This window comes from Geospiza fortis, unplaced genomic scaffold (assembly GCF_000277835.1).
Source record: "Geospiza fortis unplaced genomic scaffold, GeoFor_1.0 scaffold171, whole genome shotgun sequence".
Classification (NCBI taxonomy): Eukaryota; Metazoa; Chordata; class Aves; order Passeriformes; family Thraupidae; genus Geospiza; species Geospiza fortis.
The window spans coordinates 3,576,123-3,594,262 of record NW_005054313.1 but is presented as its reverse complement, the minus strand read 5'-3'; the positions used below and the strand labels follow the sequence as shown (position 1 = coordinate 3,594,262).

General features: G+C 37.5%; 1 protein-coding gene across 1 annotated transcript in view; it reads right to left on the bottom strand.

Annotated features, from left to right (window-relative positions):
• Positions 1-353: 353 nt before the first annotated feature.
• SECISBP2L (SECIS binding protein 2 like) overlaps positions 354-18,140 on the bottom strand; it is a 21,298-nt gene continuing 3,511 nt past the window's right edge. Inside the window, 16 exon segments of the mRNA XM_031055898.1 lie at positions 354-4,911; positions 5,859-6,078; positions 6,558-6,712; positions 7,366-7,586; positions 8,292-8,454; positions 9,443-9,575; positions 10,650-10,819; positions 12,425-12,566; positions 12,718-12,885; positions 13,704-13,787; positions 14,317-14,448; positions 16,203-16,318; positions 17,046-17,070; positions 17,159-17,388; positions 17,775-17,910; positions 18,030-18,140. The exon segment at positions 18,030-18,140 is cut by the window's right edge and continues 44 nt beyond it. Coding sequence (XP_030911758.1) covers positions 4,238-4,911; positions 5,859-6,078; positions 6,558-6,712; positions 7,366-7,586; positions 8,292-8,454; positions 9,443-9,575; positions 10,650-10,819; positions 12,425-12,566; positions 12,718-12,885; positions 13,704-13,787; positions 14,317-14,448; positions 16,203-16,318; positions 17,046-17,070; positions 17,159-17,388; positions 17,775-17,910; positions 18,030-18,140 — 2,880 coding nt within the window. The 3' untranslated portion in view covers positions 354-4,237.

The following is an 18,140-nucleotide window of genomic DNA, read 5'->3' as shown; positions in this document are numbered from 1 at the left end:
CCTTGCTCATTTCCTCTTAAGTAAAACATTATTTCCAACTCGATATTCTGGACCTACTTCAGTCCCAGGGTCTCTGAAGAAGGGTGGGTTTTTCTATCTAATATTTTTCTGGCCGGTGACACAGTGGGTGACAACAGAGGGCTGGGATCCATGTGAAAAGCCCTCTGCTCATCCTGCTTTTTGCCTCAGCCACTCCCCTGCTGTGGTGAGGGGCTCGGCTCCCTGCACAGGGCTGTCACCCCGAGTGCCACCACACACGGCTCCTCCACCCTGTGGCCGCAGTGTGACACACACCTGTCCCAGATCAACTCAGCATCAGAGTCCAGAACAAACACAGCACTGTAATAAAGCCATACATTTCTACAATCATTTTTATTAGTTATGGAAGAATCCCCACTAGTATTTACATAGTGCAAAAAAGCTGTTATTACTCCAAAAAGTATGGTAGACAGAACAGTTATCCTTCATACAGCAAAAAAGAAATGGAACAAACCCCTTCATATTGTATTTTATAATGGTTTTTCTACTACTTTAACCTAAATATTACTATAAATTTTAAGACATCGAAGATTAAACAGCTTTCCTTATTAGAATCTATTTAAAAAGTAAATTATATGAACTATTGATGAACATTTAGAACGTGGGCTGTGCCAACTGGGTTTCTACTTTCAGCATTACCATTCATTGGTGAGGAAGTTTTGGGTCAGACATTCTCACGTTTCCTTGTGTGTGGCAGGGTGAGCCCCCTGTTCCTGGTTTTTATGGCTTGTTTCTGCTGGGCTTTGTTCTGTTAACAAATTGCCATGTCTAATTTTTAAATGGCTGACACTGAAATCAACTGAACAGTTTCATTAGTTGGCACAACTTCACAAGAAATACTAAGTGACAGTTTCAGCAACAGCAGCTTTTCAAACAATAATACTTTTTTACATACATATTTAAAGTAACATTATTAAAATTTAAGCTTGTGTTAAAGAACTGGACAGAACCACATTGTGTAAGCTCCCACCCACCCATAAAGACACCTCTTAGTTTTACCAGAAGAACACCAACAAGTGCATTACTGAACATTTTCTATAATGAATTTTTAAAACACAGGTCAATAGTCTCTGTCACTGTTTAGCTCCAATCCTACAACAGCCTGCACACAACTTAAGCAGACAAACAGGCCACCAATTTAAGCCAGTGGCACTAACATTCCAAAGTATGTGTGAGCAGGATCAGGGCCTTTGCCTTAATCAGACATTGCTACTTGGTCCAACTAAGGACTGAAGTTCTTCAGAATTTTTCCCTTTTACAGATTTGTAATCCATGTTTTATTATTGACAGAGATACTTAAGAGTATTTATATAAATAGGTTGTATACATAGCCACCTCTATCAGTTGTAAAGATCCCTACCCCTACCACAGATACATTATTTTTGATTTTACCAGATAAAGTAAGTGGTGAAATAATTTCTATAAACAATGCCTTAAGAAAAGTAGATTTGTTTCCCGAATAATTATTTTCACAACAAAAATATCTATACACCTATAACTACAGAAACATCTTTTCATGGGGACAGTAACAACCTGTATAAACTGCACACTTTTACACTGAAATAGAAATTCAACTACTTTTTAAAAAAATCATGGTATTGTAGAACATTTGTATGCTTTCTTCTTAAATTCTGCTGATAATAGAACCAAAATTACCACAGTGAGATACTCTCCTTAAGTGCTTCAAGTGGCAAGGAACTTCCCTAATTTCCGATGCAAATGGATCAATCCCAAAGCAATTGCAATTTCATTCTTACAGTTATTGCTTATTCCCAGCTTATCCAAAAGGAAGCACTAAACCCAGTTTTCTTTACTCAGTTTCAGTTTGCTCCCCTAAGGGTGATCTGCCACATTTTAAAAAGAAACTAGTTCCTTATTTGCTGGCAAATTGAGAGATAATTATAAGTGCTGTACCACTTTCACGAACTCTATTAAACTTGTAGCAAAATTGCAGTTAAATAGCGGGCTGAATATTACAAGACTTCTTTGATATAAATGTCAGAAAACTTTAAAATGACAGTCCAAGTTCAGAAAGACATATAAAAAGATGCGCCTCTGATGTTAATACTTCAAGATCAAAAGTTATTTGAATCACTGGCACTGAAAAAGCTAAAGGAGAAACTACAAACACCTTTGTTTTTTGATGTTCTGGCAAAGTTTTGCCCTCAGTGTACGCACTGATCTCACCTGTGCCGAGATGTGCTTACACATCCAAGGGCAAGTTTTGCTTGTCAGCAGTTCAAACACCTGTCATGTCCTAAAGCAAGAACTCTTAAAACATACAGACAGTAGAAATCTGCCATGGGGACAGTAAAAAGTTTAACATTCAGGAGGCATCATTCCTTAGTCCTTGTTTTCCTATGAAACGCCTGTTCTAACACCTAGGAGGATTACACTAAGGAGCTAAGAACGTGACACAACAGCCAGTTGTCACAGCAGCTCTCTACTGCTTATCTACATAGCATTTGCTATGCCTAGAGCTATCAAAGCATTATTTACATAATACACAGTTTCTATTATTCTCATTAGCATCCAAAAACCCAGGGCTAGATGACTTCTAAACCTGGAGTCTTATTTTCCCAGTGCAACTTCAAACACCAGCATCACTACTGCTATAAACATTGGTCCCATGTTCCTAAGTGTGGACTGAACACCCAACTCAGCTAATTTCAGTTTCCTGTGGTTTTCAGCCTACCCAGAGGCTTTTCATGCATTTTGATACAAGTGATCAAAAAATTAAGTGACATTAAAAGAAACATGTTTGCTATGGAAGTGTTATTCACGTGAGTTACTCTTTGGCTACCCCTGTGGTGAAGCTCCTGCTGCTGGCAGTTTCAGGATATCCTCTGCCAATACCAAAGATGGAAAACAGACTCCTGATGTGCAAGGTTTAGACACACACTCCATCCTCAGTCTGAAACAAATTCATCACCAGTTAATGCATTTCACTTCAGTATTCAGAACAGAACATGGAACAATTCTCTAGCAACACATAAGTTTCAGAGAGGACATATTTTTGTTTCTTCTACCTCTGCACCACTGAAATACTTCCCCAAACTACAGGGCACTTCCTCATGTCCTGGAATAACTACTTTCTTCTCATCTAGAGGTCAACTCCTAAAGCTGTTACAACTGCAAGAAGAGACAAAGAGGTCACGTTTTCAGCAGTAGTTCTTCAGATCCATCCTGGCCAGAATCACAGCATGCAGGTGAAGACAGAGATAGCCACCACATCATTCACACTTGCTGTTAAAGGATTATTGTTGCTTTTTGCAGTGTTATGCAGAATACAAAATGCAAAACAGCATTCCTGAGGTAAGTGACAGGAGAGAGAGGAAGTCATCAGTTTACTAAAAGCCCTGAATAGGGATTATGGTTAATGAGTCACTCAGTGTGGTTTGGCAGACAGCAACTGCAGAGAGAATGGGGAATTTTTGTTTAATTTTTGTTTTCTTTCCTGTTTTGTTTTGCTTTTTTTTAATGCAATATTTCTACCTTGTAAAGAAAACCTGCAAAACATTAATTGCATCCCTCTGGTTTAAAGTTTTTCTGGAATCAAAGTTATTATAGCTTATTGTAACCATTTCAGCTATCAGCAGCTTTTTAATGATGCATTCACCAAGATCAACTAAAAAGCTGCATCTATCTTAGCATAAAAATCACACACAATTTCTCTACTATTTAATTCTCATTAAGATTGCAAATGGCTTTTTCTAGGTTTTCATGAAAGAGAATCAAAATTTTCTTTTTATTTCTAGATAGAATTAGAAAGTAATGGCCAAATACACTGACAGGCCTAGTATAACACCATACCACCAACATGAACTGTTGGTAATTTGTCAGTGTTAATGTAGGTTACCTGTTTGAAAATAAGCTTAAGAGTCACAACTTCAAAGAATTTTTCTTAAAACTGGACAGTTACAAGATGTTTCCTTTTACAAAACATCAAATGAATGCTTACTGACAACTTTTCCACACAGTTTCTAATCTGGGAAATCAATACTGATTAAGAGCTAAGATAGTTTTTAAATCAAAAAAGTAACGGACAGCTACAAAAATATTGTTGTGAATTAAATACAAGTATTAAATGTTTAACAGTGCAAAATGTTGAGATGAAGCATATGGAATAATGGCTGCAACCTTTACAACAGTTAGTTTTACTATAGTTTCTAAAAAGTTCCTGAGTTCCTGCTTATTTTTACGGCATATAGATGGAATCTGTGTGTTCTTTGTTCAAAGAACTGCAGATGGTGGGTTTATGTTGAGTGTTACTTGCGTGCTTATCATTTGTCCATTCCTCCCCATCAGTGCCAGGATCAGCCTGCTCTGAGGTCTCAATTTCTTCCTCTTCACTTTGTTCAGCATTGTCTTCCTCAGCACCACTAAGGGTCTTCCCGAGCTGCAGCGTCTCCATAGTTCTCTGGGTCTCTGAAACCCAAGACTCAATTCTGCTGTTAAGCTGAACTTCTACAGAAATTGGTTCGTGGGCATAATCCTCATCATCATCATCTTCCTCCTCCTCCTCCTCTTCCAGCATTCCTGGCACAAGGGTACTGGTGGTACTGGTCATGGAGGAATTCAAAAGGTCTCGGCAGCTGCCATCCAGGGATCCTGTTTCTGTGCTCTGCTGTGAGGCCCATTCCAGGTTGTCATCTGGTTTCACCTCATCTTTGTCACCTGGGGTGGATTTTCCATGATTTGTTGCTGAGGTAGTGCCAGTTGTAGCCAGAGGTGGTTGTTTATTAAGAGTGGTTTTTTCCATTTGGCCATTACCAGCTTTTTCTGGTACTGCAGCCTTGCACGCAGACTCTCTCTCATTTTCAGAGGCCTCTAACCCATCAGATGTTTCCACCATATTTCTCCAGTTTGTTTCTACAAAGTTTGAAAGAAGTTGAAGTAGGAAATATTAATTCCTTGTACATAAAAATATTTCTCCTGAACATGCAATAACAGCCTAAATAGCAAAATGAGCTAACATTATTCTATGCTTTCTAGAAAAATTTCTACTAGAAAAAAGAGGAAGGGAAAAGGAGAGACAACAGAAAGAGCTGTGAATAACTTTGGGTTTTTACAGTACCCTAAAGCAGACATTACAAAGTTCTAAGTTTGTAACCATGAAATGTAGTACTAAGAGTAGTCAAAGGTTACTCTCAAGTATAAATTAAAAGAAGAAAATTGCCACCATCTTAAGTTATTATTTAAGGATTACTTATAAAACATTTAGCTCCTGAAATGAATTTAAGATACCACAAAAAAAAAAATTTACTAAAAAGACAGCATTCTCTTTAATTCACTCTAAGACCAAAAAAAAAAAAGGCAGCTTCTGACTTCTAACAAGTAGTCTCCCTTTTATATTCTTTTTCATCTGGGCTTAAGCAACTGGATAAATGAACTCCCCTTTGCTCAACAGCAGAATCACTCACTGCCATCTCAAGTTTAAAAATGTAAGCTACATTAAAAATGTCCTATCTTCAGAGACCTCATATTTTAGTTCCTGCTGCCATCAGTTCTTCCTCAGTCATATGATCAAGTCTGTGCTATCAGTTTTAAAACAGTTCAATAAAACTAGAGAAGCCACCTCCACTGATGTTAGACACCTGTAACACTTCTCAGGATTCGAAATTATTATTTTCTACATTTTTTCAGGGAAAAAGTTACTTATGAAATTTACTGAAAACTAGCTGATCTCTTCTTACCCCTGAACATTGTAGAATACTGTAAATTAGGAAGAATGTTTGCATCTTTAGCTACATTTCACAACAAACATAATTTGGAAAACCCCAGCTTCTATTTACAAAGGTAAGCTTTAAGCTACTTACCATATTCTTTCTCATTGACCTCAGAGATGGGTTCAGAAATAACACTACAGAAGGAGATAGCACTTGCTGCAGAAGGGTTACGAGAATGGCCCATGTGATGTGGGGCCTTCTTGACGTTCTTCAAGGCTTCTTCTGCTTGTTCCTGCTCCATTGCAGCCACCATGTCCCTGTAAGCTTTCCTGGCCTCTTCAGTCAGGGATACCAGCTTATTAAACAGATCCTAAGTACAAAGGCAGTTTTATCAGCCTTATTAGTAAGAATTACTAATAGTTTTCACTTTACATTACTCCTTTCAGTCCAAGGTATACCACACATACGAGCCTCAAGATTAGCACCAAATACCTCAACTTTAACTAAGAATTAGTTCTTCTCTGTATTAAATAATAAAAACACCACTCCAGGTGCATGCAACTTTGAGGAGATGGCCATACTTTAGGATACTCTTTTTCTTACATTCTTAAGCCTTCCAGAGAATTTCAGATCACAGTTTAAGTCTGTTTAAAATCTACATATGATGTGACTGAAGTGTTTTAGCATAGTCTCTCAGTACCATAAAAACTGAATTTCAAAGAAAAGACATCATAATACAGATGAGATCAGGGTTATTATCAAAGGCGTATTAGGTGTGCTCCAATGCCAAACCAATTCTTTACTACATAATTGTTTACTCCAGCCACTTCTGTGATTGGAATGACTCACCTCAGCACCTGAGTAGTTGAAGATGCCCACAACACTAACAGGAACCAGCTTGTTCACACAGCGGCCAAGGGCCTTGCGGCCCAGAGCAAACACAAATGGAATTTCTTGTTCCCGTGCCATGGCGATTACATTATAGAGAGCTTCATCTAGTCCACCTTGAAGAAAGCAATTTTAAATAGATGTCTAGTCACTTGAAGTCATCATATGGCATGATACAACTCTCTAATCCACTTTAACTGCAATTAGCCAGTAAAACTTCAATATACACATCAGCAGCTCCTACGTCCCAGAGGATAACACACAATGCATTTCAAGGGTAGTGAATGAGTACAGATGAAGGTGATATTCTGTATTCTCTATTAGTCCTGCACACAAACCAGAGTTTCACAGGTCTTTTCTTAAGAGAGCTTTGCTATTCTCCTATCTCAGGAAGCCTCTGTTTATAATTCTGTTAGTGGCAAAATGCTTTGGTTGGCTAACTAACAACTCATGTTTTTCTTAAGGAATCTTCCTAAAAAGCACCCAGAGCTCAGGACTCTCTGCAAGGTGTATTGAACACAGAATGACATAACACAGAGTAAATTTCAGTTCTACAATATCTATTTTTCTTTAAGCTTTTCACCCTCATGAACAAGTTTCTTCCAGAATGGAGCAGAAAAGAATAAATGTGGAATGGCAATTAGCCAGTTGAGACTGGAATGTAACATCATGCATAATAACAAATGCTTCTAACCTTGCTAATTAACACATTTAATCAGCACAAGAAAACTGAAAAGAGCCAAGTGCACCATGTTTTTATCATTTATACCTTTTGACTGAATTTTTTCACAGTTGGGGGATATGATGACACACTTGATCTTGTTTAGTTTCATGTGTTTTGTAACCTCACGTAACCCCATGACAAGTCTCCTTCTGGCTTTGGCTCTCGTGGGATCCTTTTGGTAAATCCTCTCCTGGAAGCTGACAAGCTCTTGCAATAGCAGAGTCACACACTCATCTATTTCTTTACTTAGAACTTGGTTACAGTATCTGTCAATTCAAAACAACATGGACAAGAGTCAGCATTGCTACTTCACAAATGTTAGCATAACCAATGTCTCACCCTGCCTTTTGCAAATGAAAATAATTTTACTTTCTCAGAACAGTTATTTAACTTTTACTAAAGTCACAACAAGGATTTAGAAATCAGACTGCAAACTGTGAGTTAAAAACACATCCATAAAAAAATTTGTATTTGTAGTAATATCCCTTACTTCAAGAAGCCAATCAAAAATAATATTCAAAATATAAACAAATACTACAATAAGTGCCACAGCAATTTTCTTCCACTTAATTTAGTACATTACAAAGATACATTAACAAAAAAGCCCTAACACATTAAGAGGTACTATTACAGTATTTTAAGCATTCCTAAGTATTCCTTCCTTTCCCATTCAAAGCATACATAGCCTTCCTTCAAAAACTATTTTTCAGAGAAGACTCCCATCTTGCTTATTTGCTGTGGCAAGAAAGAAAGTCTCAAGTGAGTGTTTGTTCATCCATACACACATTTGTGTGCAAACACAAGTGATCCATTTAGGGGAAAAAAAAGAAAATACTTGCAGAACCTTCTATTTCTGAAAGGGAAGCTTATGTTCATTAAGCTCTTAAGTCTACTAAATCTATCCACACTTGAAACACAAGGGTGACTGAAGTGCAAGTCTTGAATTTATATTAAAAAAGCAAAACTCTTACTCTCTGAATCTCTTGCTGTGAATTTTGGTTATTGCAGAAGATGCCATTGGACTGCCTATTCCAGAACTAGCAGGTGAACCCTGTGACACTGGGGTCATGCAGTATGGAGAATTCTGACTTGCTGGAGAAAGTGAAGTATCACTAGGCATACTCAGACCAGTTTCTGAAAGGCAATTTTTAAACATTTACAAATACATTTTCAATGTGAAAGAAACAGAACCACACTTCTTGTGTTATCACTCCCTTACTTTGTCCAAATTCCATTTTGAAAACACTAAGCATTATTCTTCCCTCCCCTTCTGGAAGGGTAGGGGAAAGGGGAGAAAACAAACTAAACACACATACACCACTCAGCATGAACTGGATAAATAACCACTATTTGAATATTCATTAAAAAATATCTTAAGCTTACTTTGGGAACTTGATAAAACAGACGAAAAAACCTGTTTAAATGTTATTACTTCTTCCAATAATTCCTTACTATTTATATATATAAAATACTCAACTAACTTATTTCTAAAATGTCTGGGATTTTCCCACTCTAGTCAGACAGGTCCATTCAGAAGAAAAAGTTAAGAAGAATTACATGTAGAATCTTGACAGACACCTCCTTCCCCCCCACTCCCACTGCCCCAAACATGTTGGAGACATTTGAAAACTCATTGAAGTTTCTCAGTTGCTCAGGGCTGCTGCTGCAAATTGACAATTCAGAAACTGAAGCTGACTGACATGTTCAACAAACTGGAAAACTCTATTTACAGTTTGCAACTTCTATATCTGGAAAACTTTCAGTATGTTCATCATCAAAAAGTACTGTGATCAGTACTTTTAACCATGCTATGGCTCCTGTCAACATAGCATGGTTGACAGGAGTCACATTTTTCTTGCTTATCAAAAGTACTATCAAGTCTGACATGTGGTGGGAACACCCACTTGAGATGATAATTAAAATGCTGTATGGAGATCATGTACTGAGAACCCACAGTGTATTGAGCCTTCCACAACTGAGGGACAGATAAGAAGAGAAACGTATTTTATGTTTCTCTTCTTATGCCAATTGTGTGGCATAAGAAGAGAAACATAAAATATCAGAATAAGCAGATTTAGTATAGCTGAGGGGGAGTGATGGGCATCTAGAGACAGAGACCAACCTTCCTGAGAGGCCAGCTCCTGAGACTGGTCAGCAGTCAAGTTTAAATGAGCCTCTTTCTGTTCATCAGAACCCAGAAGGCTGTGGTCAGCTGACAAACGGCCTTTCTTCTCTTCTCTCTCTTTCAAAATAATCTAGAAACAAAACCAACAGCTGTCAGCATCTAAAAGTTAAATATATCTGTAAATAAAAACAACCCTTTCACTGAACATAACACAATGTTAAGTAAGTTGTTTTGAACCTTATTACTCATGCCAGGTTAGAAACCCTGGAAATCATTTCAGTTTCCTCTTTGATCACAAAGAATATTTCACTGCAGCATTATACAGATGGTATACTCAACACTCACACACTTCTACATAAATAGTACTTTCAGTAGTTTAAGTACTTTTACAGCTTCCTTTCTGATACATAACATGCACTTATTAACAATTCCTCATCCCTGTGCCTGTAAAAGAATACCTAATGCAGGCATACCAATCATGAAGCACCTCAATAAAGACAACCCTTTCTATAAAAGAAAGGACATGGATATCCTGGTATTACTCTAATTTTTAATAGCAAAAACATAAAAGCCTTGACAACAAAGAGTTTAGAAAACTCCTCTGAACAGGTGAATTCCTCTAACACAGACCACAGACCAGTCAGAAAAAGGCCTGCATTTTTAGGGGTCACTTTTTTATATTTTACCTTCTGATCTCCATATATATACTGTATTCCTTCTGCACATATCTAGCTTATGACTGCATGAATATAGATATATACAAGCAATTAATATTATTTCTAAGTTTACTCAAAAATTGTGGGTTTGCTTCAAGTTCTTTACCCATATCTATAAAAAGGAGTAAGAAAAACTAAGGTTACCATACTAAATTGCACTACAGACTAGGAATCAGCCACATGAAAAAACTACGGAAGCTTTTCCATGTAAACTAGTGCCTGTAGTTAAAGAAAGAAAACACCCTGTCAATCTGTATTGAGATACATTTTTATTAACTTCAACTGATTATGCAGATACCAAAGTTATGTTACATGTCTAGATCCAAAGCAGAAGGCACCAGTTTAACAGAACTGGAGGCAGAAGCTCATAATTCCCTTGCCCAATGCTCATGGCAAGTAGTCCTCAACTGAGAGAACAACAGGGTTTTTTTAATACTATTTTTGAAGTATGAGTGTGGCTCAACACACTCCAAGGTTGGCACATTTACCTTTTTAAGTGCTGTAGGGCGTTTCAGTTTTGCAATCTCTCTCTCTTTTCCTCTCTTCACTTTTGGGGCTGTTGAATCCAAAGGATTAAGGCAACCCATAGAGGGCTGTCCCTTTGTAAAGGACTTTCTGCTGGCAGATTCTTTGGTATGAAAGGGAGCAGCACTGCCAACTAAATACAAGGTAGATATTAGTTTCACCAAAAGCCATGTCAGCTTTATTTCAACGCTGTTTTCAGAATTTCCACTGATGAATTCTCTAAGTAGATTTTCCTTCCTTGGAAAAAAAGCAGTTCATAATGACAGGAAAATTACATCATCAGATATTGTTGCTTCCAGATGGTTTTAAGCTTTCCTCAACTTAGCCTCATGTTTTAGGAAACTGTGGATTCCAGGAATTATTTTCATAAATGGTATGGGGTCTCTCTCAAAGGACTACATGTAGCTTTATTAGTTAGATGATTATGGTAAGATAAATTGCAAATATTTATCCAAACGTTGATTTTCAGTTGTTAAAGACTTGAATAGTTGAGAGGACAAAACAGATGAGAAAGTGCAGTATGTAGTTAAGTGGATCTTTTGCCAGAAAGAATAAAACAAGTGCTGTCTCCAATGGAAATGCCAACAGTTCTTTGCTGAGCTTTGTTTGATATAACCTTGCCAACTTGAATTAATGTTTGAACACTGCTGAAACTCAAAGCAGGTAAAGAAACCAACACACCAGAAAGAAAAGGGTAACTATGTGCATAATGATGGACTCCAGGCTACATACAAGAGCTTAGGAATCAGATTGGCAGGGTTACAATAAGTAATTACAAAAATGTCAAGTCTGCATTTGGCAGCAAGTATTAAAAAAACTAATGTTGTGTTGATACAGACATAGGAAAAAAGCATAATTAAGCCATTGTATACATTCATGATGGAACTGTAACCTAATCTGTGTATGTCTGATCTTATTTTTAAAAGAATACAGTAGAACTACACAAAAGGTATAGAAAAAGAAATATGGATTCTCAGAAAAGATCCTTCCAGAATTAAATAACTAAATAGACGAGGACTCCTCAGAGACCTGACAGACATCTGGGAATCAGAAGAGGAAAGAAGGGAATGACTGCTCAGTCTTTGTACTACGAAGGCTTTGAAAGCTAACAAAATTTTGAGTTGCAGCACAAAAAAACCCAATACTGACCTCCATCCCAAAAAAACACAGCAGAAAGAAAAGTTTCTCTACACAGGATGTAGTAAGGTTGCAATTCATTGCCATTGGACATTATGCACGGTAAAAGCATAAGGTAAAAACAATGGACAGTTTAAGAAACAAATTTGTTTTGACTAAGCCTTGGGTCAGGAGACCTTGAACTATAAACAGCAGAAATGAGAAGAATATCTTAGTGACGTATCCCTCCATATCACAGTCAAAGGTATCCCCTCTTTCAAAGAGTATTTTATAACATCTTTAGTAGAGATGTTCCTTTCACGTACTCATTTGAGCACTGAATTACTCTCAGGACACAACTGAGTTTTGAATAGCAGATCTTCTTAAAAGACATCTGGCCTCAGCTCTAGATGAATTTTCATCACTGTGTACAGCAGCTCAGAGGATGATAGCACAGGTCATTTATTGAGAAATGCATTAAAAATCATCTTCCCAGGTTTTTATCATGCTTATATTCAACAGCTAAAACTTGATAGAAAGAAAAACATTTAAGACACTCAGATCAATCACATTCATGTTGGCACAAAGTGTATTTAAGTGTTGTCAGGCACATTAGAAATACCTGTGTAAGAGAGAGGCCTGGTGTTGGTGATCTGACGAGCTTTCATTGCTTGCTGCTGCTTTTCAAGAGCTGCTAACATGTCACCCAAATCCAACTGAACAGGGGTCTTGCTCTTCTTTCCAGCTGCTTTTGATAAAGCCTCCTACAACAGCAACATCACATACAGTAAATACAAAGAAATGGTGCCTGCAACATTCTTTACAAAGGATTACTGCTATTAGAGATTATGAGGAGCAACAGATAACTAATCCTCCTCTTGACCAAGTGCTGGGGGTGGGCAGGGTGCTACACACTTGAAGTTTTTTCTGTTCCATGCTTATCTCTGAATACTCTTGAGCTGTTGCAAGTGCTGCAGCCAAGGCCTTCTTCTTCTGACTTTTTGCACGCTTTGGTACAGAGGTTGTAATGGGAATTGGAGTTTGGACTATATTGATTGGAGAATTCTCTGGTAAGTCATCCAACTAGAATTTTAAACAAAATGCAAAAAAAACCACAGTTAAAAGACCTTTCTGTACAGACCACCAAATATGGGGCATTTCAGAAATCAAATCACCCAAGGTTTTGATTACCAGTATGACATCCTAATTAATTACAGCTAGATGACACAAGCTAATAAGCAAGTTAATAAAACTACTTTATATTTCATTTTTGTACAGGAAAGCCATTCTATTTAGCTCCAATGATGGCTTCAGAAGGTTTTCCAATCTGATTACTAAACAATTTTCCCCTCCCTAAGATTTCACATAGGACTTGACTTTCCTGGAAAGGAGCCAAATAGATTAAGCAGTCTATAGGCACAGGTCTGTAAGAAAATATTTAAGTAGATTACATACTAAAAAAAGTACCTTTCCAACAACTGTTTCCACAGCCTTAAAGCAGATGCAGTTTGAAACTAAAGAAACTACACAAACTGTAATTATTTTGAAAAACTGACACCATTACTACATATTTGCAGATTTAACAGTCTTAAGAGATGTCTGCATGAAAGCATCATGATCCAGCCTGGGACAGTCTGTGATACTGAGTGTCTGCAACATGTATCTTACAATCTCATTAAAAGAGAAAAATCCTGAAGTTGTGTTGTTGGTTTTTTTTAGGATGGGTTCCCTTCACCACTTATTTTAAGTGGCATTTCTTTAGCATCCAAGACTGGTAACACAAACACCCCAAGATCATCACAATTACTGCAATGTAAGTCTTGTAGCAGAGATTCACAAAAAAATTACACAAACTGAACAGTCTCAAAATAAAAGCTTTGCAAAAGAAAAGAAATACTTACAACTTTGGGTGAAATCTTCTGTTGGATGCTACTACATTTGCTGCTGCCATTGTCACTATTTAACTCTGGAAACTCATCTTCATCCTAAACAATACAGAAGTTAAGAATAAAAAGGATGGAACCAAAGTCACCTGAGAAGCATCAACTGAAACTGCTTAAGGTAGCAAAACAACTGCATCCTTAAGTCCCACACAAGCTAGAAGGGATTACGTGACACAAATAGAAAATAATGACAAATTAGGAAAGTATTTCTGTATACAAATAGTATATTTTTAAGAAAAAATTTATTTTTTACACCAAAATAAAAAATCCTATTACAACTAGAGGGGATAAGCCAGCAAACACACCAATTTTTATTCATAAGTGAACAGAAAAAGTTATTTGAAGGCTGCTTATTTAATTTGTCAACTACAGTGTTCTAAATTACAGCACTTTCCACAACACCCAAATACAAGTCTCTTTCTGTACACAATGCAAGGATCATCTAATAAATTAGTGACCTTGACTGTACATCTTGGAGCCAGATATTTTGTAACTTCCCATTGAGAACATCACTTATTCCACACAGGACTGGCATTGCTACTACGTGGAAAGGGTTTTCATACACCAGTACCTCAAAATACAGAGGTTCAGGGCTCTGCTCTGCCCTGCTCCCCTGGCTCGTAGCTAAAGGTTTTTCGTGTCGTTTCTGCAAACTCTGCATTCTTTCTGAAGATGTGCTGTGCTCTCTGCATCTGAAACCAGACTGAAAAACACAAATGTGATTGGCATTTTGTAATTTCAATATTTCAAGCCATGTACGTGCACGCACATAAAGCTTTCTCATCCCTGCTAATCAGCAACTAGGTAGAGCTTTTAGAGGATAAACTGTGCTTTGGTGTTGTGGATTTTTTTTGTGGGGCTCTCTTCTTGGTTGTCTTTTTCTTTAAAGCCTGCACAAAAACTCTATAGACAGTACCAGATTATTCCTCCCCCTCAAGACAATTAATCTTTATATTTGTAACTTAAATAGAAAGGTTTCTTTTGGCCAAATATGAAGAAATTCAGGAGCTGCTGGTGACTAACAGCCATGAACCCTGAGGAACTGTCTGTAACCGTGATCACTCCAAAGAACTTCCTCCCACTACGTAATTATTCTGCATGCAGTTACTGCCTTTTCAACATTCTCTAAAGGCCAGAGACAGCAGCATAGTGGTATAGGCATTCTTCTGTTTATTATGTGACAGGTTGGTGGGAACCTACGTGTGAGTTGGCAAAAACCAGTGGATTACTTGAATTTCACATTTATACTTACCTATTTATCAAGAAAATTTCCTACAGACCTCATACCAATTTAGTTTCAACAGAAAATAGTTTCTAGGACAATTCTGCCTTGAGGTACAGTGAATTTGGCTGAGGCAGCCTCATTTAAAACTTTTTGTGCCAGCTTTGTTTTTAAGTATCTAAAATAGCTGCCAGATTCAGAGCCTAAACTGTGACTGGATGAAAGAAATTCTGGTTCTTCCTGCTCTCCCCCAATGCCATAAACTAACAATAGTGGCTTCCAAAGCCTCTGATTTGACAGCAGGTTATAAAAAGATTCAGAACTGCTACACTGCCAGATACAAGCATCCACAAACTTCATTCTATAATAAACCCACAGTTACCAAACAGGAAGATTCAAGACAATTTAAGAATTCCATCTAAAAACCTAAACAGGCCAAGCTGGCTCACATATGTTTGCACAAACAGGCATGTTTATACAAAGCTCCCACTTGGAGCTCAGATTTCTTGTCTGCCATAACAGAATTCAAGCAAAACCTATGTTCAAACACAGGAAAATGTTTCAGCATTCTTTGAACCCCTCTGGATCACCTGCCCCAGCAAAATCTCTCAAATTAGGAAGACAACCTTCTCCATTCTCCTCACATACTAATAGCAGAAATCCTGTCCCAATTTGAAGGAAGTCTCACAGAAAGATATTCAAGCTTCAGCATAAAAGAATTTTAAGCCATTAAGAAATAATAATAAAATGTTTAAAAAATGGTATGCTAATGTAAATTTTAAAAAGTTTTGAAGACAACAGGAGTGAGAACACAGGATTCTAGTTCACCAACACATCAGAATCTTTCTTTAGAAAGTTTGAGAATTTTTTTTCTTCTGAAGTGTGAATGGGTCAAAAACTGAACTAACTTTTCTACATCCACACTATCGTCATTTCACAGGTTGCTTTATATATCCAATGTTCTTCCTAGGCAGATACAGATAAAGCACAGGCTATAGGCAGAGAACTGTCAAGGACATTATATTTTATACATCTATATATATGATATAGAGCTAACTTACAAAACATACCAGTTAGAAATGAGCAAATGTGCAACTAGACTTTAAGGTTAACTTTCTATACTGTTTTCATTAAATAGCTTCTGAATGTTAATTTTATCATTCCCTCCAAATTCCTTATTTCCCCATATTTTAAAAAGCCCCAAATACTTCAGTTGAGAACCATTAGCAGCATACCTGTGGATTATTTCTTTGCTCAGCTTGTCTTCCACCTCTAGAAAAGGTTGGAGTTTTTTCAATCCAAGGTTTTTTTTGAGTTGCTTGGGAATTTACATTAGTCCAACCTATACCAGCTGAAAGAGAAGTGCCATCTATGAAAAACTGAATTAGTATCCAGAACATATCATAATGATTCATATGCCACCAGAGCTAGGAACACAGTCCTGATACAAATAAAGTTCTTGGAGAAAGTCTAATTCCCCTGTGACAACACTTCCGTAGCTATTCTCAGATGCTGGCAGTTACCTTTGTGGAACATTCAAGCTGCCAAGAACTGATCACCACAAAGCAGTGAGAAAGGAAATCTCAGGTTCACATCCATACCAATTTCCATTCAGTCATAAATAGCAGTCCCTGGTATCACCTACTATTTCCAGATTAATCAAACTATCTGTTCATGGTATAAGTAAAGCTTCTAAAAAGTATCAGTGCTTCTGAAATAGAGAATAAGAACTCCCTGGCTCTGTTACTACCCAGGTATGAACTGCAGCCCATGAGGACAAACTAAACAGGAACACAGCTTTGTCTGAATGCTGCCACTGGAGTCTCTAGCTTTATTTTTTTTAATCCATTAAAGACAGGCGCTGTTAATAAATTATTAGTGATAGCTATATACTTGTTCATTCAGCAAGTAACAGGTGTCTTAGTGGAGGTGGTTGGAAACCACAGTAAAGATGCATCCTCAGAAGTATCTGATCAGTTAGAGCAGCATGCTGAAGTAGATCAAGAGGTATGTAAAGCAAAAACACAAATGCAACTCAGCCAAATTTTAAACAGCTCACCAGTCAAGGCAATGCTTACTTGTATTTATTGATGGTTCTACAACCTGAAAAAGAAAAAACCAATTATTTTAGTAATTTTCATTAGTCTGTAGGCTACAAATATAGTTAAGTTACTCAGTTATGTTTACATACATTCATTGCACATGATTCTGTATTTCTTGAAGCCATAGCTGCAGCCTGGTTGTTGCCATGCTTGGGACTACAGTAGCCACTGTCACTGTCAATGTCTGCCTCACTTGCTCCCTGCTCACTGGAGGACTCTGCAGCAGGGTGAGAGGTTCTCCTGCGCCTGCCTTTTGACTTCCAAAGCATCGTGGAGGCGCTCTCAGAAAGTGACTTATTGGCTATATCTGAAGGAAAGTCTTCAAGAAACAAAAATAAGAATAACGGTGCAGGAATTCATAAGAGACATGAAAAAGCTACACATCATAAAAACAAATAAAAAGTCAGTCTTTGCATTAAACCAGCAGTGAATTTAAATTACATCTAGGTCCAACTGTTATTGATAACAAACTCCTTCAAGAGTTGGCAAAGTCTCTGCAGGAGCACCATGTCACTGCAACATTATAAGGTGACATACTGAGAAGGTATCTGCAACCATCAGCACCTTTTCTTCATTATCCTTTTGAGCTGCAAAGACTTCTCTTAAAAGCTGCATCTGAATCTGGTCCACCCTCTTTTCTAAAAGATGACAACTGACACGTAGTTCTAGTTATTTCATACACCCAGAACTTAAAAATAAAATTACCTGTTTGCTGTGATGCATCAACCAACAAAACAATCTTTGATCTGTTCTCAGGACCTGATGAACTGGTCTCCTTCTGAGTGGCAACATTTTTCACTGGAGGACGTTTACTTTTTATGTGCATCTGCAGCTGCTGCTGCTGCTTTCAAACATTGCCACAAACACAAAAAAAAGTTGATAAAAAATGAGATATGTGCTTCCTCTGCAAAGACATTTTCTTTATACACTTCTACTTATCCTATTCAAAAGCAGACTTACTTTTTGAATGACTGGTCCCCTGTTACTGCTTCTGCTCCGCTGAGTGGACAATGGAAAGACCTGGCCTGAGGGGCTGGGACGCTCAGTGCACTCTGTAGTAACTGCACTTAC